General features: G+C 40.6%; 1 protein-coding gene across 1 annotated transcript in view; it reads left to right on the top strand.

The window, feature by feature from the left end:
- Positions 1-17,343, top strand: part of sema4gb (sema domain, immunoglobulin domain (Ig), transmembrane domain (TM) and short cytoplasmic domain, (semaphorin) 4Gb) — a 39,018-nt gene extending 21,675 nt beyond the window's left edge. The window contains exons 7-14 of the mRNA XM_042507565.1: positions 150-304; positions 4,734-4,909; positions 9,495-9,633; positions 10,308-10,530; positions 10,710-10,825; positions 11,473-11,627; positions 14,512-14,573; positions 15,152-17,343. Coding sequence (XP_042363499.1) covers positions 150-304; positions 4,734-4,909; positions 9,495-9,633; positions 10,308-10,530; positions 10,710-10,825; positions 11,473-11,627; positions 14,512-14,573; positions 15,152-16,122 — 1,997 coding nt within the window. The 3' untranslated portion in view covers positions 16,123-17,343. The remainder of the gene's footprint in view (positions 1-149; positions 305-4,733; positions 4,910-9,494; positions 9,634-10,307; positions 10,531-10,709; positions 10,826-11,472; positions 11,628-14,511; positions 14,574-15,151) is intronic.
- The last annotated feature ends 2,582 nt before the right edge of the window (positions 17,344-19,925 follow it).

The following is a 19,925-nucleotide window of genomic DNA, read 5'->3' as shown; positions in this document are numbered from 1 at the left end:
TTAGTTGTGGCAATTCAATCATACTTAAAAGCTCCATCTTTGGTTTCCAAGGAGACACTTCCTAGACTGCTAATAGGTCTGTGTTTGGACATGTGGATCTGAGTGTGTGTTATTTGTGTGTGTGTGTGTGTGTGTGTGTGTGTGTACAGAGGCAGATTTTGTGGGCTCCGTGCTGCTGAAGGAGAGCATCAACAGCTCTATCGGTGACGACGACAAGATTTACTTCTTCTTCACGGAGAGAAGCCAGGAGCAGATCGCCTACCCGAGCCAGACCAAGGTGTCCAGGGTTGCTCGAGTCTGCAAGGTCAGACACAGAAACGAACCCACATACTATTAATCATAATCTTATTAACTGTTTCACTGGGTTTCTTTAAAAATGAGAAACACTGCCTCGAGGCTGTATGCCTCTGTGCACCGCTCAAGTTGCAGTTACAGTTTACATCCATGTTTGTGAAAAACATGGATACTTCACACGCAGAATATTTATACAATCAGCACAGTTTCAAGGTGGGAAATGTCTCAGATATTGAGAAATGGCTGGAAAAGGGTTTTTGAAGAACATTGTGATATCACATGTTATTTTGACTTTTTGGATATAAAATGTCATCACATCATTCATTTATCCTATTTGAAATTTTGTATACAATTTTGTCATAAGAAGCATATGAATTCTTGAGTTATGGCCAAAAACATATCTTGTGAGGTCATACCTGAAGTCCAAGTAAACATTTGTACCAAAATTTGAACAAAAAATACCCTTCACGAAAATTAAACAGACATGACAATTAGTTCATCATTTACTCCAACTGGACATTTGTGCCAAATTTTAGGACATTTTTAGGCTTTTTTAAGATATTGTGTTCACAAGAATGAGACAAACGCAAGGGCACAATGAATTTGACCCCAAAATCTAATCACTTCATATTTGGGACCAAGTGGCTGTTTGTGTCAAATTTAAAGAAATTCCCTCAAGTTGTTACTGGGATATCACCATTTACAAAAATGAGGTAGATGAGGTCACAGTGACCTTCACCTTTGGCCTATGACCACCAAAATCTAATCATTTCATCGTTTAGTCAAGTGGACGTTTGTGCCAAATTTGAAGAAATTCCCTCAAGGCCCTTATCCCTCATTCTTGGGATAATGCATTTAAGAGTATATGACAGAAGAATGGACAGATGTATGGATGCATGGACAACCCAAAAACATATGGCCTTTGCCCATGGCTATAGCTATCTCAGAGGCATAAAAAAGGACAAAACTGACATTACAGATTTTCTGCAAGGTCATGGAAGAAAGGGTTCAAAAGTGGGATTATTTAATGCTTTACGTCACTGACACAGAGTGAAGTAAATGGATTTATGGAGACTTTCTGTCCTCAGTTCTCCTCTCTCAGCTGTCATTCTCCTCGTATGGTTATTTTAGTGCTGAATGAACCAGCAGTTGTCTCTAATCTTGGTTTCTTCACTGACGGCAGTTTCTCTCTGTGCCACTGTTGCCAGGCAAACCACAAGTCCACCAACCTCCACCTCCAATGGCAAACCCTCTCCCTCTCTTCATTGCCCTCCTCCTCTTTTTTCTCCTCTCACCTCATTTCACTTGCGATCAGCATCTCTGATCTAGACAGCATGCCCTGCAACTCGTCTCTTTTGTCCTCCCTGTCGTTTCTTTTAGCCATGCATGATAGTGTCATTACCATCACAGCGTCCTGTTGTGCTGAAATCACTTTTTTAAAGGGATCAAAAAGTGTTGCAAGACTCTGAGACAGTTAAACAATGTCTGGAAATAAGTTCAAACCTCTAACCCTTTTATGAGAAAAGGATTTGCATTAATGAATGAGAAGAAAAGAAATGAATGTTAAAGATACACATTGAGTAAACCCACTAACATCTATTATTTTGTCCAAACCAATCTATTCAAACTGCAAGAATGCAAATTAAACTTGACGGAGAGAAAGCTAAATGTTCTTTCTTTATTAAAAATATTCACTAGATTTAAAAAAAACAACCCAAATGGATGCCTGAAAACAATGGATGGATGAAAACAATGAAGAGACTAATCTAAAAGAATTTTTTCTTATTTTGCAGTGTTTGTAAGCAGCATGCATCCAAGAGAAAGCTATGAACATGGCAGACATGCCAGCTATAATATATGGATGTTGAAATTAGCTTAAGAGACCAAAAACATTTTTAATCCGGGCTGTAAACATGTTTATTTGTGCCGTAAAGTTAGAAAAACCTAACACTGATGTCCATGGGGACTGACTCGCCTTTTGGAGCCAGCCATCAAGTGGCCATTAGAGGAACTGCACTGCACTTATTTAAATTATATGTGTTTATGTAAATATGTTTTTCATGAGATGTCTATCCGTGCACGTTACTTCACCTGCTCACATACACGCAGTGAAATTGTCTCTGTGCTTCCAAAACTTTTTTAATCCCATATACTCTTAATAGTTCATTTCCTCATGATTCTCTCTCTGCATCCAAAATAAGTAATTTCTGGAAATAAGGTCTGAACTCCTCAGCTCCTTTCTTTTCATCAGCGCTGCCGTGGAGTTGTCAGAGCAGTCGAGAGTGTAATAACTCAGTCTGAACTAGGCCACAGCAGCACATGCAGATGTCGAGCTGGTCCCCAGCTCAGCCCCGTGGCAGCCAGACTCCGCACTGGTTGGAGGCAGATCTGCAGATAGAGAAGGCCCTGGCAGTAGCCTCTGGCCTGAATCCACTGAAGACTTGCCATTTTTGAGCTGCCTAACTAGTTGTCCTCTTCTGCTTGTCACTTCGCAGCCAGACTGCATATACTTCTGCAGTCATGACCTATTTTCACAGAGAGGTGTGTAAATTACATGAAAACAGGGTCTTTTCAGGAACTTAAAGGGCATAATTCAGTGCCATTTTGACATTATCTAAAATCGTCCATTTCGGAGCTCCATATACCTCCAGCTAAAAAAGAGAGGCTGCACAATTTCTCCTATGCTTCCTCTTAAGACACTGACTGGCTCAATCTGCTCTCATCATGACGTCTTGGGTTAATTTTCCCACAGGCGTATCTTTACAGGGCCATGCTCGGATTCTTGACTCTCATTTTCGTGGATTTAAGTCATGGCAGCCCAATGACCTAGACTGTTATTTGACTGACATAAATTGTAATCTATAAGTGCATCCCTTTAGCTCTTTTTACATAATCCATCCAAGCCGCAATTTCTAAGGCTGAATAATGACGCCAATGTGAAATTGCTAAAAACTGCAGTTCTTCTAATGGCCACTTGAGGCTAGCTCTAAGGGAGAGTCAAAATCTCCATAGGCCCCCATGTACAAGTCTTTACAGCAGAAAATAAACATGTTTACAACCTGGTGCAAAAAATACGATGGAGCTTTACGGCCACATTGAGGGGAAAAAAAGAGACTTTGAGAAAAAAGTCGTAATATTATGAGAAAAAAAATTAATTTTATGAGAATTAAGTTGTAATATTACAGAAATAAAGAAATAATTTTATTTCATTTTATTACAATAAAATTACAAATGAATTACTTAATAACTTCAGTATTCATTTCTGTAATATAATATCCCCTTTCTTGTAGAAATATGACTAATATGAATTTAATATAAAAATTCTTAAAAATATAATATAAAGAAAATATGAAAAATTAAAAAATAAAAAAAATATAAATAAACTGGATATAGCCATCAACCTCTTGTTTAAACGCTCGTAGAATTAAAATTTAGCCAATGTCTTTTTAGCTTCCATGTTTTTCCAACTTTACGACCTCAAAGCACATAAGCACAAAGTCCGAAGAATCACTTCCCAATTCGGAAACTACGACCTTCCGACATCACATGAATGCAGCACATCTCTACTCTCTCGTCCAAACATGGTCACCAAAATGCCAAACTCGAGGCTTCAAAACAATAGTGTTTGGGTAAGGTCACAGTGGTTATGTCCATTATTTTATAAAATCTATGCATCCATCTCAATAAGACCTGTTATTTTCTCAGTGGTCTCCACTTAAAACAACATTAATTCTCTGGAGCTTTTGTTCTGTGAGAAGAATGAGCCCCGAGAGTGGATGCATTTGTCTGCAACCCTTTCGCTCTTCATCTTCCACTTCCACTATAAACTGAATTGATTTTATTGATAAAAGTTCTTAATGCAAGCATTTCTGTTTTCCATACTTATGCATTATGTCAATTTAAGTTACTTTGCCTTTTTGCGTGGGAGGTCGAGGTGCACAGAGCGTGTTGATGAACGACAGGCGCCTGGGAGAGACATAAACGAAGAAAGATGAAGCTCTCTAATTCCAACAAACAAAGAGAAAAGGAGTCTGTGTCTCTTCTTTTTCTCTCTCTCTCTCCTAAATGAGGTGTGCTAAATTACTCTTTTAGGGAGAGATGTCTTGCAGCTACGCCTCCCAGTGCTACCGAAATGCAATTAGAGCAAATGTGCTAAAGTAGGCACTAAAACTCAGCTCCAGTTTCATGAGTCTCTTCTCACTTCCTTTTCCCCTCTTTATATCCGTATAGTTATATGTACATTATAATTAGTTTTATGTCTCTGTTGTAGATGGTTAAATTTTTGTTTCAGTGTTATGAAAATTAGAGATTAGTGGCTGTTGATGTATAAAAAGAGTGGATGGATTTGTTTCATTTCAAGGTGCATATGCCAGAATCTATAAACTCAGGTGACTATTTTAATAATCTGTCCATCCATGCATTGTCTTCTGTGTTTGCAGAATGACTGGGGAGGCCAGAGGACCCTGCAGAGGAAGTGGACCTCCTTCCTTAAAGCCAGAATGGTGTGTTCAGTCCCCGAATATGAGCTTCACCTCAATATCCTGCGCAGTGTGTTCGTCCTGCAGGGTCGAGACGCTCAAAGCAGCATTTTCTACGGCGTCTTTGGCCTGGAATGGTAAGAGACATCATCAGATTTTTGCTGTTATTATGGCTTTCCCCCCCTTTATGTAGATTTAAGGGTGGAAAAATCATCATATTACAAACAGTCTGATATTAATATCTACGTCATTTTATACACGTAATACCCAAAGTCAGCGTGGTAAATTTGGTATCTTTGGAGACTCTGGGATCTCCATTAGAATATTAAATAAGGTTGTGTGGAGTAAGCTCATGGAGATTAAGGCAGCAGCAGTAAGGTATACAGACATGTTTTAATAGATTTCAGGCACATTTTGCATCAAAAACTTTCATAAACCTGTTAATATGATACAAAATTGAAAGTATTACTCAATCACTACATAAAAAAAGCTTTTAAATCCTTTGTATACAATTACATATATGTGGTACATATACACATAGGAGTTAACCAATGTTGATTTCTGGTCCAGCAGACTGCAAGTAAAGATTAAAACTTGTAAAATAATGAGAGAATTTGAGGAGAAAAGACTGTTAGAAATAAAAAACAACTGTGAAATTCTCTTCTCTACCAATTAACTTCTCCTATACATGACAATAATGAATATGACAGTTATCTCTTGTACTTAAATGCAAGGAAAAATGTGGGCGCTCACTAACTCACCTTGTAGTGCGGGAACCTCATGTACAAAAGCTGTGTCCTTGCTGCAGCAGCCGCAGGGTTCGATTCCAACTTGTGGCCCTTTGCTGCATGTCGTCCTCTCTCTCTCTCCCTCTTTCACACTGAACCTATCGTAGCTAATAAAAAGGCAAAAAACAAAAGCATGTTTTACATTGTAAAGTGCAATGTGCAGCATGTGATACAGATAATCTCCATAGTCTAACACAGACACGGCAGTTTGCTTTCCTTAAAAGGAACAGAAAGGCTTCAATCTGCATGCTCACATTTTTATATTTTTCTTTCTTACCATAGCCAGTTGGTGAAGTTTGACAGTCAAAACTCAGGTGCACACTTGTTTAGATTTTCTTTTAAGACTGGCCAGATTCACTTCCAACCCACTCTCATTCCAAAGTTGTCAAATACAGTCAGTGTTTTTCACGTCAGAGGCATACGACAAAGCCATCCTTTGGTGGCAGTATGATATGCCGCCGGGCAGCGTCATTTTGAAAAACAACTGGGCAACAACGTAACTTAATAAATCAATCAATTACATGACATTCAGAGTATTTTATGCAAATTTAGAAGCAGGTCCAGGGCTTCAAATTAACTTTTCAGACTGGTGGCTCAGTTGGTTACACCAGCACATAATTTACACACACACAAGCACAATAATAAAAACAAGACTTTGTAATTAATTAAACACTAAAATAAGAGTGCTCATTAAAACCAGGAACTAAGGAAACGCTACCACAAGTCAGGAAACACCGGAGGCAGGATAAAACCTACCAACAGTAAATTAATTAATTAATTAAATCAAATAATAGTAATAATAATAGATACATGAGTAAAATAATAAAATGCAAATAAAAGGTTAATGAAAAGATAACAGCATAAAATAAAAAATACTAAATAAATATGTTAAAAATAATAAAATGATATACAAAGTAAGATGGTGATGGAAAGTCTATGTAGGGTGGAGCTGATGGGTCCAACAAACACGGGACTTTCACCAGGGGGGCCAGTGTTCACTTCCTGTATGAATGTACAGCCAAACAATGATGTTTTGTTTCTTAATCTAACCATGTGCTTTTTTTGCCTAATATAAAAATGCACATTTAGTTTAGTTTGTTCCCTTAGACGCAAAATATGGTTAAAATAGGGTCTCAGTTGCAAAACACTGAAGTTACCCTTTAAAACAAAAACAGAGGTGCAGTCGGAGCTGATGTGACGGTGTCAGAGGACGATGTCTGCCGGTGGAGTGTCTGGCAGCGGTGTGAGTGTGTGTTTATGCTGATATGCAGAGTCATGCTGCATAAAACTGTCCCAAGGGTGTTTAGATAGTGATGGAGAGGATAGCATTGCATTGGTTCAGCAACACTCTCTATTTCTCTCTGGATTTTTATTTTTTTATACTGCTACACTTCCTGTTGTGGATATTCAAGCTCAAACTCTCAGTGTGACTATTTACTGCAGCACCTTTTAGTTACTCAGTTAGATACTTCTTTCTTTCTTTATTTATTTTAAGTCACTTCTTTCTTCCTCCGTTGCATTTTTACACAGAAACAAACAATGTTGGCATCATGCAGCTCCAGTAGACACCACGCCCGCATCACAGAGCCAAAAGAGGTGTGACAGGCTTTACACAACAGCGTGAGCCTGTCAAGTGTGACATATATCATACGCATCAGCAGCGCTTTCTAAACAATAGCAACAACAACATAGCATGGTGAAAACAATAATTTACCATCTCTGTTGAATGGCAGCTGATTTTGTCTTCTGCTCGGAGGGTAAGTAGCTCCCGAATTCACAGTTATCCCACTTTGCGGACATTTACGGCAGCTGTTCTTCTTCTTTGCGTCAGCTAACTATTTGTAGCTGCTTTGTAAATCTCTTGCGGTTGGTGGGTCACTCACTTATCACTTTGTCAATATGTCATAACTGTCCCATCCTACCAGCTGTCCTGTTTATAGAGTGGTGAAGGGATGGCATATTTTTGTAGGCCAACCAGGAATGTTCAGCATGATAATCTTCATAAATGAACACCACTTTTGTTTGTTTTGAACCGTAAATGAAATCACCAGAAGCAAAAAGCTATTGTTAGGCTATACACGAACTACATGCGGGTGCACGACTTAAATGTCACAACTAAAAACACTGTAAAAATGTGTGAAAACATAATCAAAAAATATTGGAAACAGATAAATCTACAAGTTCGAGTGCGACTCTGTAAAGCTGTAAAGGTGGACAAGTGGTTTTAAAGAGTTTCTGTGTCCGGTGTGATGCCGTCTAACGTCACCAACAAACACTGCAGTCCCATTTAGCCACTTGTTAGCAACCGAGACGAGTAAAACTTTAAAAGTTCAAAAATGTGGTTTATACGGACATATTTTATGTTGCAGAACAAAACGTCTCAATATCTTTAGCCTGTGTTAACCAGAGACCTTATTTAAGACATAATACTAAAAACCCATTAAAAAAAACCTGTGGACTTTAAGACGAGGTAACCGAAAGTACTAAAAGGCTAACGGACTTCCGCGTTAACTCACCACTCTGTACAGACCTTTTTTCAGCGCTGTTACGTCCTCCCGTTACGGCTTAAAGGCGAGACAACTCTGTCACCCCATTCAGCAAGCATACCTTATATACATAACGCTGAGGCTGTGTAACAGTTCGATATTCTTTCTTTTCTTTTTCTTTCCGTCTTTGTACATCTTTCCACTTTGTTATGCTGCCTTGCCATTTTGTATAAAAGGTACGATGGCTAATTGGGGAAGGAGTTGTCTCGCCTTTAAAGTGGCAACAAGGGAAGTAACAGCACCGAATCGAGGTCTGTGTAAATAGGATAGCTTTCAGGAGAGGGTGGGCGTGACATTTTGACTGCATGTTATATATGCAACCCACTACAGGAGATTTACAAAGCAGCTAGTTGCCGTTAGCTTTAAAGTCAAAGGAAAAGAGCTGGTCATAAATGTCTGCAAATTGGGAAAATGACGAGATTTGGGAGCTCCTTACACTCCAAGCAGAGGACAAGATCAGCCGCCTCGTCACACACTGGATCGACATGATGACACTATTGTTTGATTCTTTGTAAAAATGCAAAGGTGGCATAAAGAAGGCACTTCATAGCCCTATAGTGCAATCTTTGTGTTAAAAGGGCTTTTTTTCTGTCTTCTTTCTACCCTCCTTTCTTTTTTCTGTCTGTTTCTTTCTTGTCTTTCAAGCTGCTGTTCTTTAAAAACACACACCTGTGCAGTCGTAGTCGTCACTCCGTGTTAGACTCAATTGTGCAGAAGGTGAGTAAGCCCCTGAGCTAAACTACTCACCAGTGTTGAAGACAGATTCGGGTTTCACTTCAATCTCATTTTTCTCACTTGAATGCTTTTGAAGGCTGAGGTGGGCACACAATGGACTCAAGAATGTGACGCACACATTTTCCCCCCATTACTAATCTCACCCGTGGGGTTTAAGAATAAGGGTCACCTGGTTCTCAATGCTGTCGTTATGTTGTTGGTTAAAACCTTTTCTTTCACCAAAACCACAAATGGGGCTGCTTTATTCGTGACTCACAGGGAGTGGATATTTCAGCCCTGTGAGTGTCGAAAAGTCTGCAAAACAAATACTTCCTTCTGGAGTGGATGATGGGAGCAGCTACTGGAGATGAAGAGGGAAAATTACACATCTGTCAGTGATGCCACTCCCACGTGTCTGTTCAGGACAAATTGATAAGAGGAAAATGTGAGCGTAGAAAGCAAAATTTTACCACCTTAACACCCCCAGTTTTTACAGAATAGAGAAGCTGAGTAACCTTTTCACCTTATGATCTGTGATGCCTTTGAAATTCGATCTGGGCAGCAGTTGCTCCCCAGATAAAACCTCCCCGTGTTTATCCAACATTGAATCATTAATCCTGACTGCGTCCTCTGGATGTGTCTTTCGGGGACGGGGGTTGGTGATTGTCTTTCAGGAAGAATATCAAAGCATCTGCTATCTGCCAGTACGCCTTCTCAGATGTTCAGAAGGCGTTTGAGGGGCCGTTCATGGAGGTGCAGGACTCAAAGTGGAGGGAGTACACGGGGAAAGTTCCAGAGCCGAGACCTGGATCTGTAAGTTTAATCTATTAAAGGAGTATTTCACCCCAGAATGACCATTTGGGTATCAGTTACTCACCCCGTGTTACATTAAATTTGAGAAGGAAACTTTTTTACTTCCTTTGTTACAGGGCTTCGTTACAGGGTTTGAAAAAAACCTGTTTTACCTTTCTGAACACAGGATCTGCTGGTCCATGGCTGACTCGTTCAGTTTGTTTGCAGATGATATTGTGGGACTTTGGTGTTTAGTTCAGATTCACCAATTTCACACAATAACAAAAACAAATTAACCGATTCAGGCAGTGGTTGATCAGCAGCTCCCGTGTTTTGCAAGGTAAAATTACTGTCTGCCAATTGCTTTGAAGAGAGCATAGAAAGGTTTCATTTCTTGGTCAGTTCCCCGTTGGAAAGGGTTGTCTGTTTGGGAAGTTGTTTTGATATAGGTTTGCTGTTGTTGAATGCAGACCCCTTTTACTTCAATTCATCAAGAATTTTTTGATTTTTGGAGTCTTTTTTTTACCAGGTGCATGCAAGAAAAACAGTTTTCATGAATTCACAAGTAATTGATAAACAGATGATCATTTGGTGGGTGTAGTGCTCCTTTAAAATCACTTTTCCTCCACCATAAGAGTATTTATTGTCCTGCTCTTTCCTCTGTGAACATTTCTGTATCTCTGATCTCTCCACAGTGTATAACAGATGTTCACAGGTCCCAGGGCATCAACTCGTCTCGAGACCTCCCTGACAATGTCCTCACTTTTGTCAGGAGACACCCTCTAATGGCCAGCCAGGTGCACCCAATAGGGGTGCGCCCACTCATGTTCAAGAGGAGTGTCAACTATGTCAAGATCGTCGTGCACAAGGAGCCGGCGCTGGACGGGAACATTTACACTGTTCTGTTTCTGGGAACCGGTGAGTTTTGTGACACAGAAATGAATGGGCTTGGTGCTGAGTGCGACAGACAGGTTAGGGAGTTCACAGAATATTTTGAGGCAGACAGACTGATTGTTGTGTTTGTGTTGACGATAAAGAAAATATATGTAATTTTCTGTATTGCCTCTGAAGTGTCTTGTTTATATCTTTTTTCCCAGATGATGGCTGGCTGCACAGAGCCGTAGATATCGATGGAGAAATGCACATCATTGAAGAGTTGCAGCTGTTTGATAAACCTCAGCCCATAGAGAGCATGGTCCTATCCTCTGCTCTGGTGTGTATTCATGCATGGAGAGTTATATGTCATATTGTTGCTGCTAAGGAAATCATGCATTTGTCTTGTTATGTGCATTTGTCTGTTTGTGCATGGATTTGTTTGGTTGATATAGCTTGGGCCATCTTTTTTAATTTAGAGTAGATCAGCATCATGGGGTGGATACACAAATAAATTTTTACTTTGCAATATTTGACACCCATAGACAGGAATACACACAGCTGTTTTCTCAGGCGTCACAAGCAAATATAGAGGTGACTGAGCAAAAATGGTTGCAGTTAGCAGACATGGATGTATAAAAAGAACATGATACAGCATTGGAGAAGGAGCCCAAATTCTTCTAATGAGAGTTGCTCAGTGGTGCATGAAGCCGAAAAAAGTTTACCTGCCACATATACCACATAATAACCATAGAGCAGGTGCCCTAGAGATTAATTTGAATGGAGATAAAATGATTTGATCACCAGCTCTTCTAAACTTTCCAAATGTTATCGGAACAAGTCAATCACATCCTGATAATGATTTTTTGGGGGGGTTGACTCCAGTGCTTCTTATATCACAGTTCATTATAGTGCTTGTGTTAATTTTAGGCTTTAAAAGTCAAAATTATAAAAATAGAAAAATGATCAATTTTTTTTGTTTTGCAGCGGAGTATCTATGTCGGCTCCCACTCTGGAGTGGTGCAGGTACCGATGTCCGCCTGTCAAAGGTACACTTCCTGTTACGACTGCGTATTCGCCAGAGATCCGTTCTGTGGCTGGGACGGGAGGACATGTGTGGCAATATCTTCACGTGCACAGAGGTGAGGAAACACACACCTGTGTACTAACAAAATGCACATTTCCAGCAAGGAAGCAAACACACCAAGTGACTGTCAGTGTTTTTAGGAAGAAAGCAGACACAACAATCATGTCGTGTTTACATAAAAAACAGATTTGGCAGAAAAAGATCTTGCTGAGACAGATGAATTTGAATTGCTTCATCGTACATCCTTGAGCCTGCTTCTCCCTAAACCTCCTCTCCAGCTCCACTTGTTTATTCTGCATTCAGTTCCTCTCCATCTGTTGCTGTATGCATTTTGGATGACAGCCACAGAAACTGTCAACACTTGAATTCAAAATGAATTCAGTTAAAAAATACAGTGATCTTGTATACCTTAACTTAGATTTAAGCCTCAAATGTTGCTAAGAGTAAATAAACTTCAAGTCTTCCATATCATTAATTTAACAGTCAAATAAACTGTTCAGAGAACTGGTAGCGTGATAAACACATTATAAGCCCCTAATGATATTAATAATTTTGACACTGTGTACATTTTTGCATTACGTGACCTTTATTTTTTTCCTCTGGGCCCGACAGCGATACCGGAGTCTAATTAATTATTTATTCAGCTTATTTTCCCTTCCAACAGAATTTGGATGAAAGCAGGTCTGAGACAATAGAGTCGACCTGGATTTCTCCCATCAAGTTCAGTTCAGCTCAGCAGGAGCTACAATGATTAGCCCGAAAAACACTTGGATACGAAAACCTAGCACTTTGATTCAGCATTTAGGTTGAGCGTAACAAAAATTGTAAAACAGAAGCATGGAGCGACTGACATTTATGTTGTTGTTGTTTTTTTTTTAAATATATATTGTTTGGTTAAAATGTTACAGATCCATAACTTACAAAAATGAGTTTGGTAAACCTTTGGTAAATGTTCTCATATTTCGATTTTAAAAGCAGTAGATGTAGCTTCAGGCAGCTATGAGAATATTTTGTGAATACAATTCACCATATTTTATATTATTGCATTATATTTTACTATGTTGACATTCATGTCCACAAGAGGATTATTTTGCCAGTGTATTTCTCTACAGACAAATATACAAGTCTACATATTTGGAGATTAAAGTTTCCAATTCTAAATAAATAACAAAAAATACTTGGACGTAAAATGTATTTTTATTTTGAGCAAATTCTTACTTTCCTTAACTATGAGCAAATTAAAAATTAGAGAGAGGACCCAAATGCATAACAGCAAGCAGGCTGATTTAAGGAGCAATATTTCAGCTCAAAAAAATAAAACTGATACCAAAACACAAAAACAAGCAGGGGACAAAAACTGAGGGCTAAAGTAAAGCAAATGAAAAACAAAAACTAAACTGGGAACAAACCTGTAATCATGGAACACACAGAGGGGAGCACAAATACACACGGAGAGCCGGGAGATAACGAGGGACAGGTGACAGCAGCGCTGATGAGGAACAGGTGAAAAATCAGTGCAGGGGAGACAATCACTGAGGCGGGAAAACACACAAAGAGGACACATGAGGAGTGAACCCACAAATTAAAATAAAGGACAGACTAAGCATGAATGAATAAGAAGAAACATGGAAAAACACAAACAGCAAGGCTGCTCCACGCTTTTTGACCACATGGGAGTTTTGGAGTATGACAGTGCAACTGGAGCTGTGAGTTTTGAGGGTTTCGGCTAGAAATGAAGGACGGTGACTACTCAGGAGCTCTTTGGGTGCACCGACCTTGACAGAATTTTCTTGTCCTTAAGTCAGATGTAACACCCTGTCAGTAGTATAATTAATAATTAGTAATATAAATATGCCCTTCTAATGTTAGTGTAATAGGCTACATGTTTTTTAAACAAAGTAAAGTGTCAAAATAATTGGTAACATCTATTTTTTTGTTAAATAATTTCATAAATTCTTTTCTTAAACTTGTCATGATGAGAATCGTACTTGAGTAAATGTACTAAGATACTTTCCACCCCCTCTGGTAAAATGAAACCAGTGTTGCAGATCCTGGATGTGATTGGATTCAGCTGGACAGACACATACTGTATATATTTGCAAATTATAAGATCCTTCCAAACACACACACACACACACACACACACACACACACACACACACACAGATACTGAAACAGGTAAAAGTTTCTTTGGCTCACTCCTCTGCAGAAGATTGTTTGCACCTCTCTCCATTCACTCTGCATGAGTGAGTCGCAGACATCTTAATCTTCATTATGGCAGCAGACACATCAGTCTCTCCTGTGGATTCGTTTCGGGGAGGGGCAGGAGGGAGCTTCTTGATCGGAGAAAGCTGCAAAAACAACTGAATGTTAGTGGGAGATCAAACCTTCATTTCCCCATTTAATGCAGCACAGTGTCCATGTGCATTATTTTTCTTTTCCTAATATTTTGATTTAAAGGAGGTTGATGTTATACAAAGTGTGGGTGAGAGGAAAGGATTTTTATTTTCTATGACTACTCTGCACTGTACTTGGTTAAAAAAAAACATTTCTTTATATGCTGCTCACTCTTGTCTGCTACCCTCTGCAGTAAGATCTAAATTTACTTTCTCTTTCTGAATGGCTGCAGAAACTTGGTGTTCTCTCCACTTGCTGCAGATGTTTTGGGGTATTTTTGAATCTTCATTCTGCTGTGCCTCATTAAGTTTTTGTTTTGGATCCATCTTAGTTATTTTGGCAGGGTTTAGACAGCTCCTGGGTTGTTTAAAAGTGCCGTACGAGCTGTTTACAGGAATAAATCTCAATCGCAGGAATTTGATTTGTGTTTTAGTTTTCAGTTTATTTTAGTTTTCTTAACTTGCGACTCTATATCAAAAAGAGGTTTTAATCTCAGTCAGGATTTTCAGATTAAATGCTGAGTTTTTATCTTATTCTTTCAGGTCAAATCTGACCCAGGATATCTTGAGAGGAGTCAGGGGCTGCAAGGAGAATTCAGGAAATGGTACGTGTTACAATACACACACACACACACACACACACACACACACACACGCACGTGCACATACCGTAAATCCATTATGTGACATCCATGAATTTTAATTTTGAGAAACTTTAATACTTTATTTTACCTCCCATCCATTCCCCTTGATTAGCTCCCCTGACTCTCACACACACAGATTATGAGTTGAAAAAAGTCTTCTTTTCTCTGCCTGAAAACTCAAGCATTTAGCAGCTATTAAGGGATTTCATTAGGTGCACGCGCCTTACCCATCCCCCCAGGGTCCCGGCGTCCACATTTTAATCAGTTCCTCTCTTGCTGGAGGTCAGGCGGTCAGGCCAGCTGCATTGCGGGGCTCGCTACATTTAAAGAGGTTTATGAAATGTGATGGAGAGTGATGCTGAAAGGTTTAGCCGCACAGGTTGCTCACCTGCACTTTGAAAACGTGACCTCTGTGACCGGACATCGTTCTATCTTCCCTTCATCCTGCTGCACTTTTACCATCTCTCTCACATTCTCTATTTTCTTATCTTGTTCTTGTTTCATCTCCTTCTGGCTCCGTCTCTTGTCCTCTCTTTTAGTGGTCCATCGGAGGCGCTCTGTGATGTCTGGTGACGATGTGCTGCTCCAGTGCGAACTGCGCTCAAACCTGGCAACTCCACGCTGGACGCTAAACGGCAAAGAGCTCCAGGGATACGGCCTCAATTCGGGCTACCGCATCGGCACAGATGGCCTCCTCATAATCGGAGCACGTGCCCAACAGAGCGGATCTTATCGCTGCTTTGCCGTGGAGAACTCCGTCTCCGTCCTGGTTTATCTTTACACAGTGAGGGTGCACACGGACTCGTACTTCCCTGTAGAGCCCACAGCCACGACTGACCCCACTACAGTTTATAGCCCGACTTTTTTCTCCACCACCAGCAGCCCCACAGAGCAGCCTCTGCCGTCACCTCCTGCCCCGCTGCCTCCGGGAGCTGAGTTCCAGACCTACAGACACATGGAGGCCGTGTACATTTCACTGGTGGCGGTCCTCGGAGGGCTTTGTTTGGTGTTGACTGTGGTGCTGCTTTATGTCAGCTTCTGCACCAGACGTGCCTCTCACGACCGGAAGTTCTCCCAGCAGGGGCTGCAGGTCCTGGGGGCGTCTGAAAGAAAAAGAAGCTCCCTTCTTGAGCTTAAAACCATCTCCAGTCACTGCAACGGCCGCCAGGGTCGTCGCTCCATCTCAGTGCCAACCTTCGGGGATGTTGGCGATGGCTTCCTCCAGATAGTTCCAGGTGAGGGTCAGTTCTCACCGTGCAGAACACCTCCACCAGCACCTCCTCTTCCTATGCCGCCTCCGCTGCCAAACATGGACTATGCTAACGGGCTGTCGGCCACGCTGCCCAGCGTGCTGAGGAAGATGAACGGGAACAGCTACGTGCTGCTGAGGCAAGCCGAACACGATGGCATGTCGCCGCTCTACCACTCCTTCACAGAGGAGCTCAATCGGATCCTGGAGCAGAGGAAACACACACAGCTGGACCTGCAGCCTGACGAGAGCTCCATCTAGGACGCCCCAGTCTTTGTCGCACAGTTATTTATTTTGACCCCGACGGTGAGCCGTTGTTGTGGGGCAAACTTTTATCAAACGCTGCTGTTATTTACCCAGTGTCACCTGCAGGTCGTGTCCTCACCTGATCTGAAATGTGAAGCCTCTCGTGTCTCCCGTGACAAAATGGCCCATGATTTCACCTCAACAACGGACTGCACTAACCACAGATTCAAAAAGGTGGAGCTGTGAAAAGCTAGCCGCAGACTGCACTGTTAGAAAATAACCACGTGTGCGGGGGAGCGTAATGAAGCGACCTCGGGTGTGGCCTCTTTGGGCTTGTGATTAAAGAAGGTGGTTGGATGACACAAAGGTGCAAAGAAGGACACAAAAAGAATCAGGCCAGGAGGTGATCATGTATTTATGAGACTGTGGAAGTGTTCAGGAGGTTTTAGTGATGTGTAACATTAGCCCTGAAAGTGATATTCCACCCAAAATTTTTTGTGCATTTGGTTGGTGTGGGAAACTACCTTTCACCTAACTTAACTGCAAACTGAGAGAATTTCCCCGTGTGTTGCAAATCTGAAATGACGAACTCCTGTTCCCTGGTCTGAGGGAGGACTGACTCACCCGTAGATGCAGGGGTGGGCTCAGAAAGCCTTCTTATGTTGATAGTGGCTGTTTCAGCTGTTAGGGCTCCTCTGTTTCTAGGCAGATGTTGATGATTCATTTTTGTTTTATGGACAAAAAACTGCACTCTTTTAGGTTGAATTGGCTGGCATCCCACCTCCATCTGTGTCTCATCAGTGGCTAATTAGCTCTTCACACGCCCACCTGTGACGTCAGAGCTGACCCTCCAGTCTCCACCTATAAATGCACTAATCTCCAAAACTAAAGGACTACTTGAACATTTAGAACCTTTAATTTTATTAGAATTTTTGGATAAAACACTTCAGTGACATGAGTAACCACAATCTCCCCTCCCAGGGCTTTTGAGCTCCTCTTCAAAGGTTTAGTCAGGTAAATTACGAGAGGTGTAACAGAGGGAGAAAAACAAGAGAATGGAAAGTGTAGTGCATATAAGCAATAAGCTGTTGAAGCTTTTAAATGTTCTGCCAAATGAAGGATTCAACTGCTACCTTGTATTAATCATCTCTCCCAGATACTCATTTTAGAAAAAGGGAGGTTAGGCTCTTAACCCTTTAACACCTGGATTGACATCACTTTTCTTATGCTGCATTCAAGTATTTAAACCTCTGAAACTAAAAAAATTGGTGCAATGTTTTTCAAAAACACAGGAAGAAATATATCGAGCAACTTTGCATGAAATGTTGTCCAATCTGAAAAAAAGGTGTCCGAAAAAGTCAAGTATGCCCATCTTAACTTCCTAGAGCCTAGTGTGACATCTTGAACAGCTGACACCCCCAAAAATATCTAATTTAAAATCAGCAAATCACATTTGAGGGGCTGAAATCTTCAGCATTTTGCTTCAAAAATGTCAATTAATCGATTAATATGACTTCATGCCTTCGATCCCTGTCAAGGAGCAAAATGCTCCTTTTACCGCCACTTTTCAAGCCCACAGGGGAAGCCTGAAAGATTTTATGTGGAGTATCACTTTAAGAAGCTGTTGCAGAGTACAAGAGCTCAGGTGGTGCAACAAATCGTATATTTAAATTTGATTAAACCACTCTTCCTCCATTTTCTTCTGTCCTCGTGTAAATTGCAATAATCACATCACTGCCGCAGCTGTTTGAAGCAGTTTGTTGTGCGAGCACCTGTAGCAAACTTACTGTTTATAGCATCTGTGTGCAAAAAGAGACACAGCTGTATTGAAGGCAGCTTAAGTGGTCTATTAAGGACGATTAAAGGAGCAGCCAGTCTGTGGTCAGATTGACTGAATTCACTAAAGACCGCAGACTGGCTTCACGGTCCAGGAAAAGAAAAACGGACGGGATGCTATAACGAATATGCTTATTTGCTGTGCCATTTATACCGATAAACATACATATACTTTATCTTTGTCAAAGTGAGACCTTGTTTTTGTATTTTACATTAGATTGAAGATTTAAAGAGTTTTTCAAAGACAGTTGAAAAGACTGGATTCCTTCAAACATTATGTTACAAAAAAGACAAAATGGCTTTCATCTCGCTCTTAAACTTGTCTTTTGCTGTAAAAAAAAATGCTGATGGCGTGTCATTGAATCAGAAAACCTTCACACATGCGACCCACAGATGCATCCTCTGTGTTTACGTGACATGAGAGCAATGCCAAAACAACAGAAACAGCACAACATTTCCTTGGCAAGGTGAACAGCACTATGATTAAATAGTACATGAATAACTTTGAGGGACTGAAATGAATCCCTGAGTAGTTTGTAAACGTGTCACGGTCGGGGGTAAATAAAGATCTGTCTTTCCAGCAAAGTGTTGAATCAGCTCTTGTAGCGGTGGCTCAGCAGCAGCCCTCTGACGGTGACTCGCAGCGTGCATCTGTCACAGCGTCGCTGACAGTAACAGCGGTTCTTGGCTCACCTCCACAAAGAGAGGACGGGGCCTTCTTGTCTGTTTGCATAGAGCGCTGTCGCCTCTGCAGGAACGAGCAGACAGAAAACATTTGACCTAAGTGTCCTGGTTAGCCATGCACGAAACAGATGATGATGCAAGGAGGCAGGAGCTATTTCGCACTTGCAGGTTTTCAGTCGTCCTCATGTTTGCCTTGTAAGCCACTTTATTCTGAGAATATGGTCCAGGAAATGCACTGTACGCAGGGTGATAAATGGTTTGGTCTGGATGGAGGAAATTCTGCCTGATTAATGGCCTCGGCTCAATTCAAAGGGCTTCACTGCTTGCAAATGAGACTTTTTTTAAATATTTGCACAACAAATTTAGTCACTTTTTGTGTGCAATACCATGAATATCACTAAGGAGAGACTGTCTAAAAGTGATTCACAGCGCCTCGTCCCTCTCTGTTATGGCAGGCATTTTGGTCATTCACCTTTGGACATGGTCAGACTACACGTCGCTGTTTGTTGGAAACATACTGAAATTTCAACCCCACTTTTACTGATTATGTTTACCAATTTTTTTCAATCTGGCTACTGCTCTGTGATGTTATGCCAAGTCTCAGTAGTTATTAAGCATGTCATGGTACCAGAAGTGTAGTAGTTGATACCAGTGTAAGGGAAATTCCACGATTCTCAAAGTCGAAATCACAGTAAAAACCAAATCAGAACAATAAATCCTGTTTAAATACTTAAACATATACTCCTTCATTAAAACATTTGAATTTGATTTAAACTGTATTAATACCTGATGATCTGCCATGAATGCAAAGTACCAGCGGATGTATGTTTATTAGATTTTGCGGCTGATAAAACATTTCCATTTAGCATACAGCATATTAATATTTTTCTCCTCTAAACTTAATGTTCACTTGCCACTCTTCTACTGTGAATCAACGATTTGGTAAGAAGTGCCAGTGTCGAGCGTGTTGTTGTTGTTCTTCCGTGCTGGTGTGCGTTCCTCTTCTCCTTTGACATTCAACAGCAGACTAGAGGACTTTTAGGCATAAATGCTCCACACTGAGGTACGAAAAATTGCATCCTTTTTACCCACGGTATCGGAGAAAATCGGTTCTTGTGACATCCTTAGCAGTTGTAGGCTTGTCTATTAAAAACAGTCTATAAATTGTTCACCAAAAGTGCAAGCCCTTTGCTTAAAGTCTGTTCATGCATACATTGCTTCAAAAGACCAGACAGAATTTATAAAAAATAGATATTTCAATTGCCAGAAAAAGCCGTTCTATTAGATTCCAAAAAAAA

This window comes from Plectropomus leopardus, chromosome 19 (genome assembly GCF_008729295.1).
Source record: "Plectropomus leopardus isolate mb chromosome 19, YSFRI_Pleo_2.0, whole genome shotgun sequence".
Taxonomy (NCBI): Eukaryota; Metazoa; Chordata; class Actinopteri; order Perciformes; family Serranidae; genus Plectropomus; species Plectropomus leopardus.
This window is presented reverse-complemented; position numbering and strand designations above follow the sequence as displayed.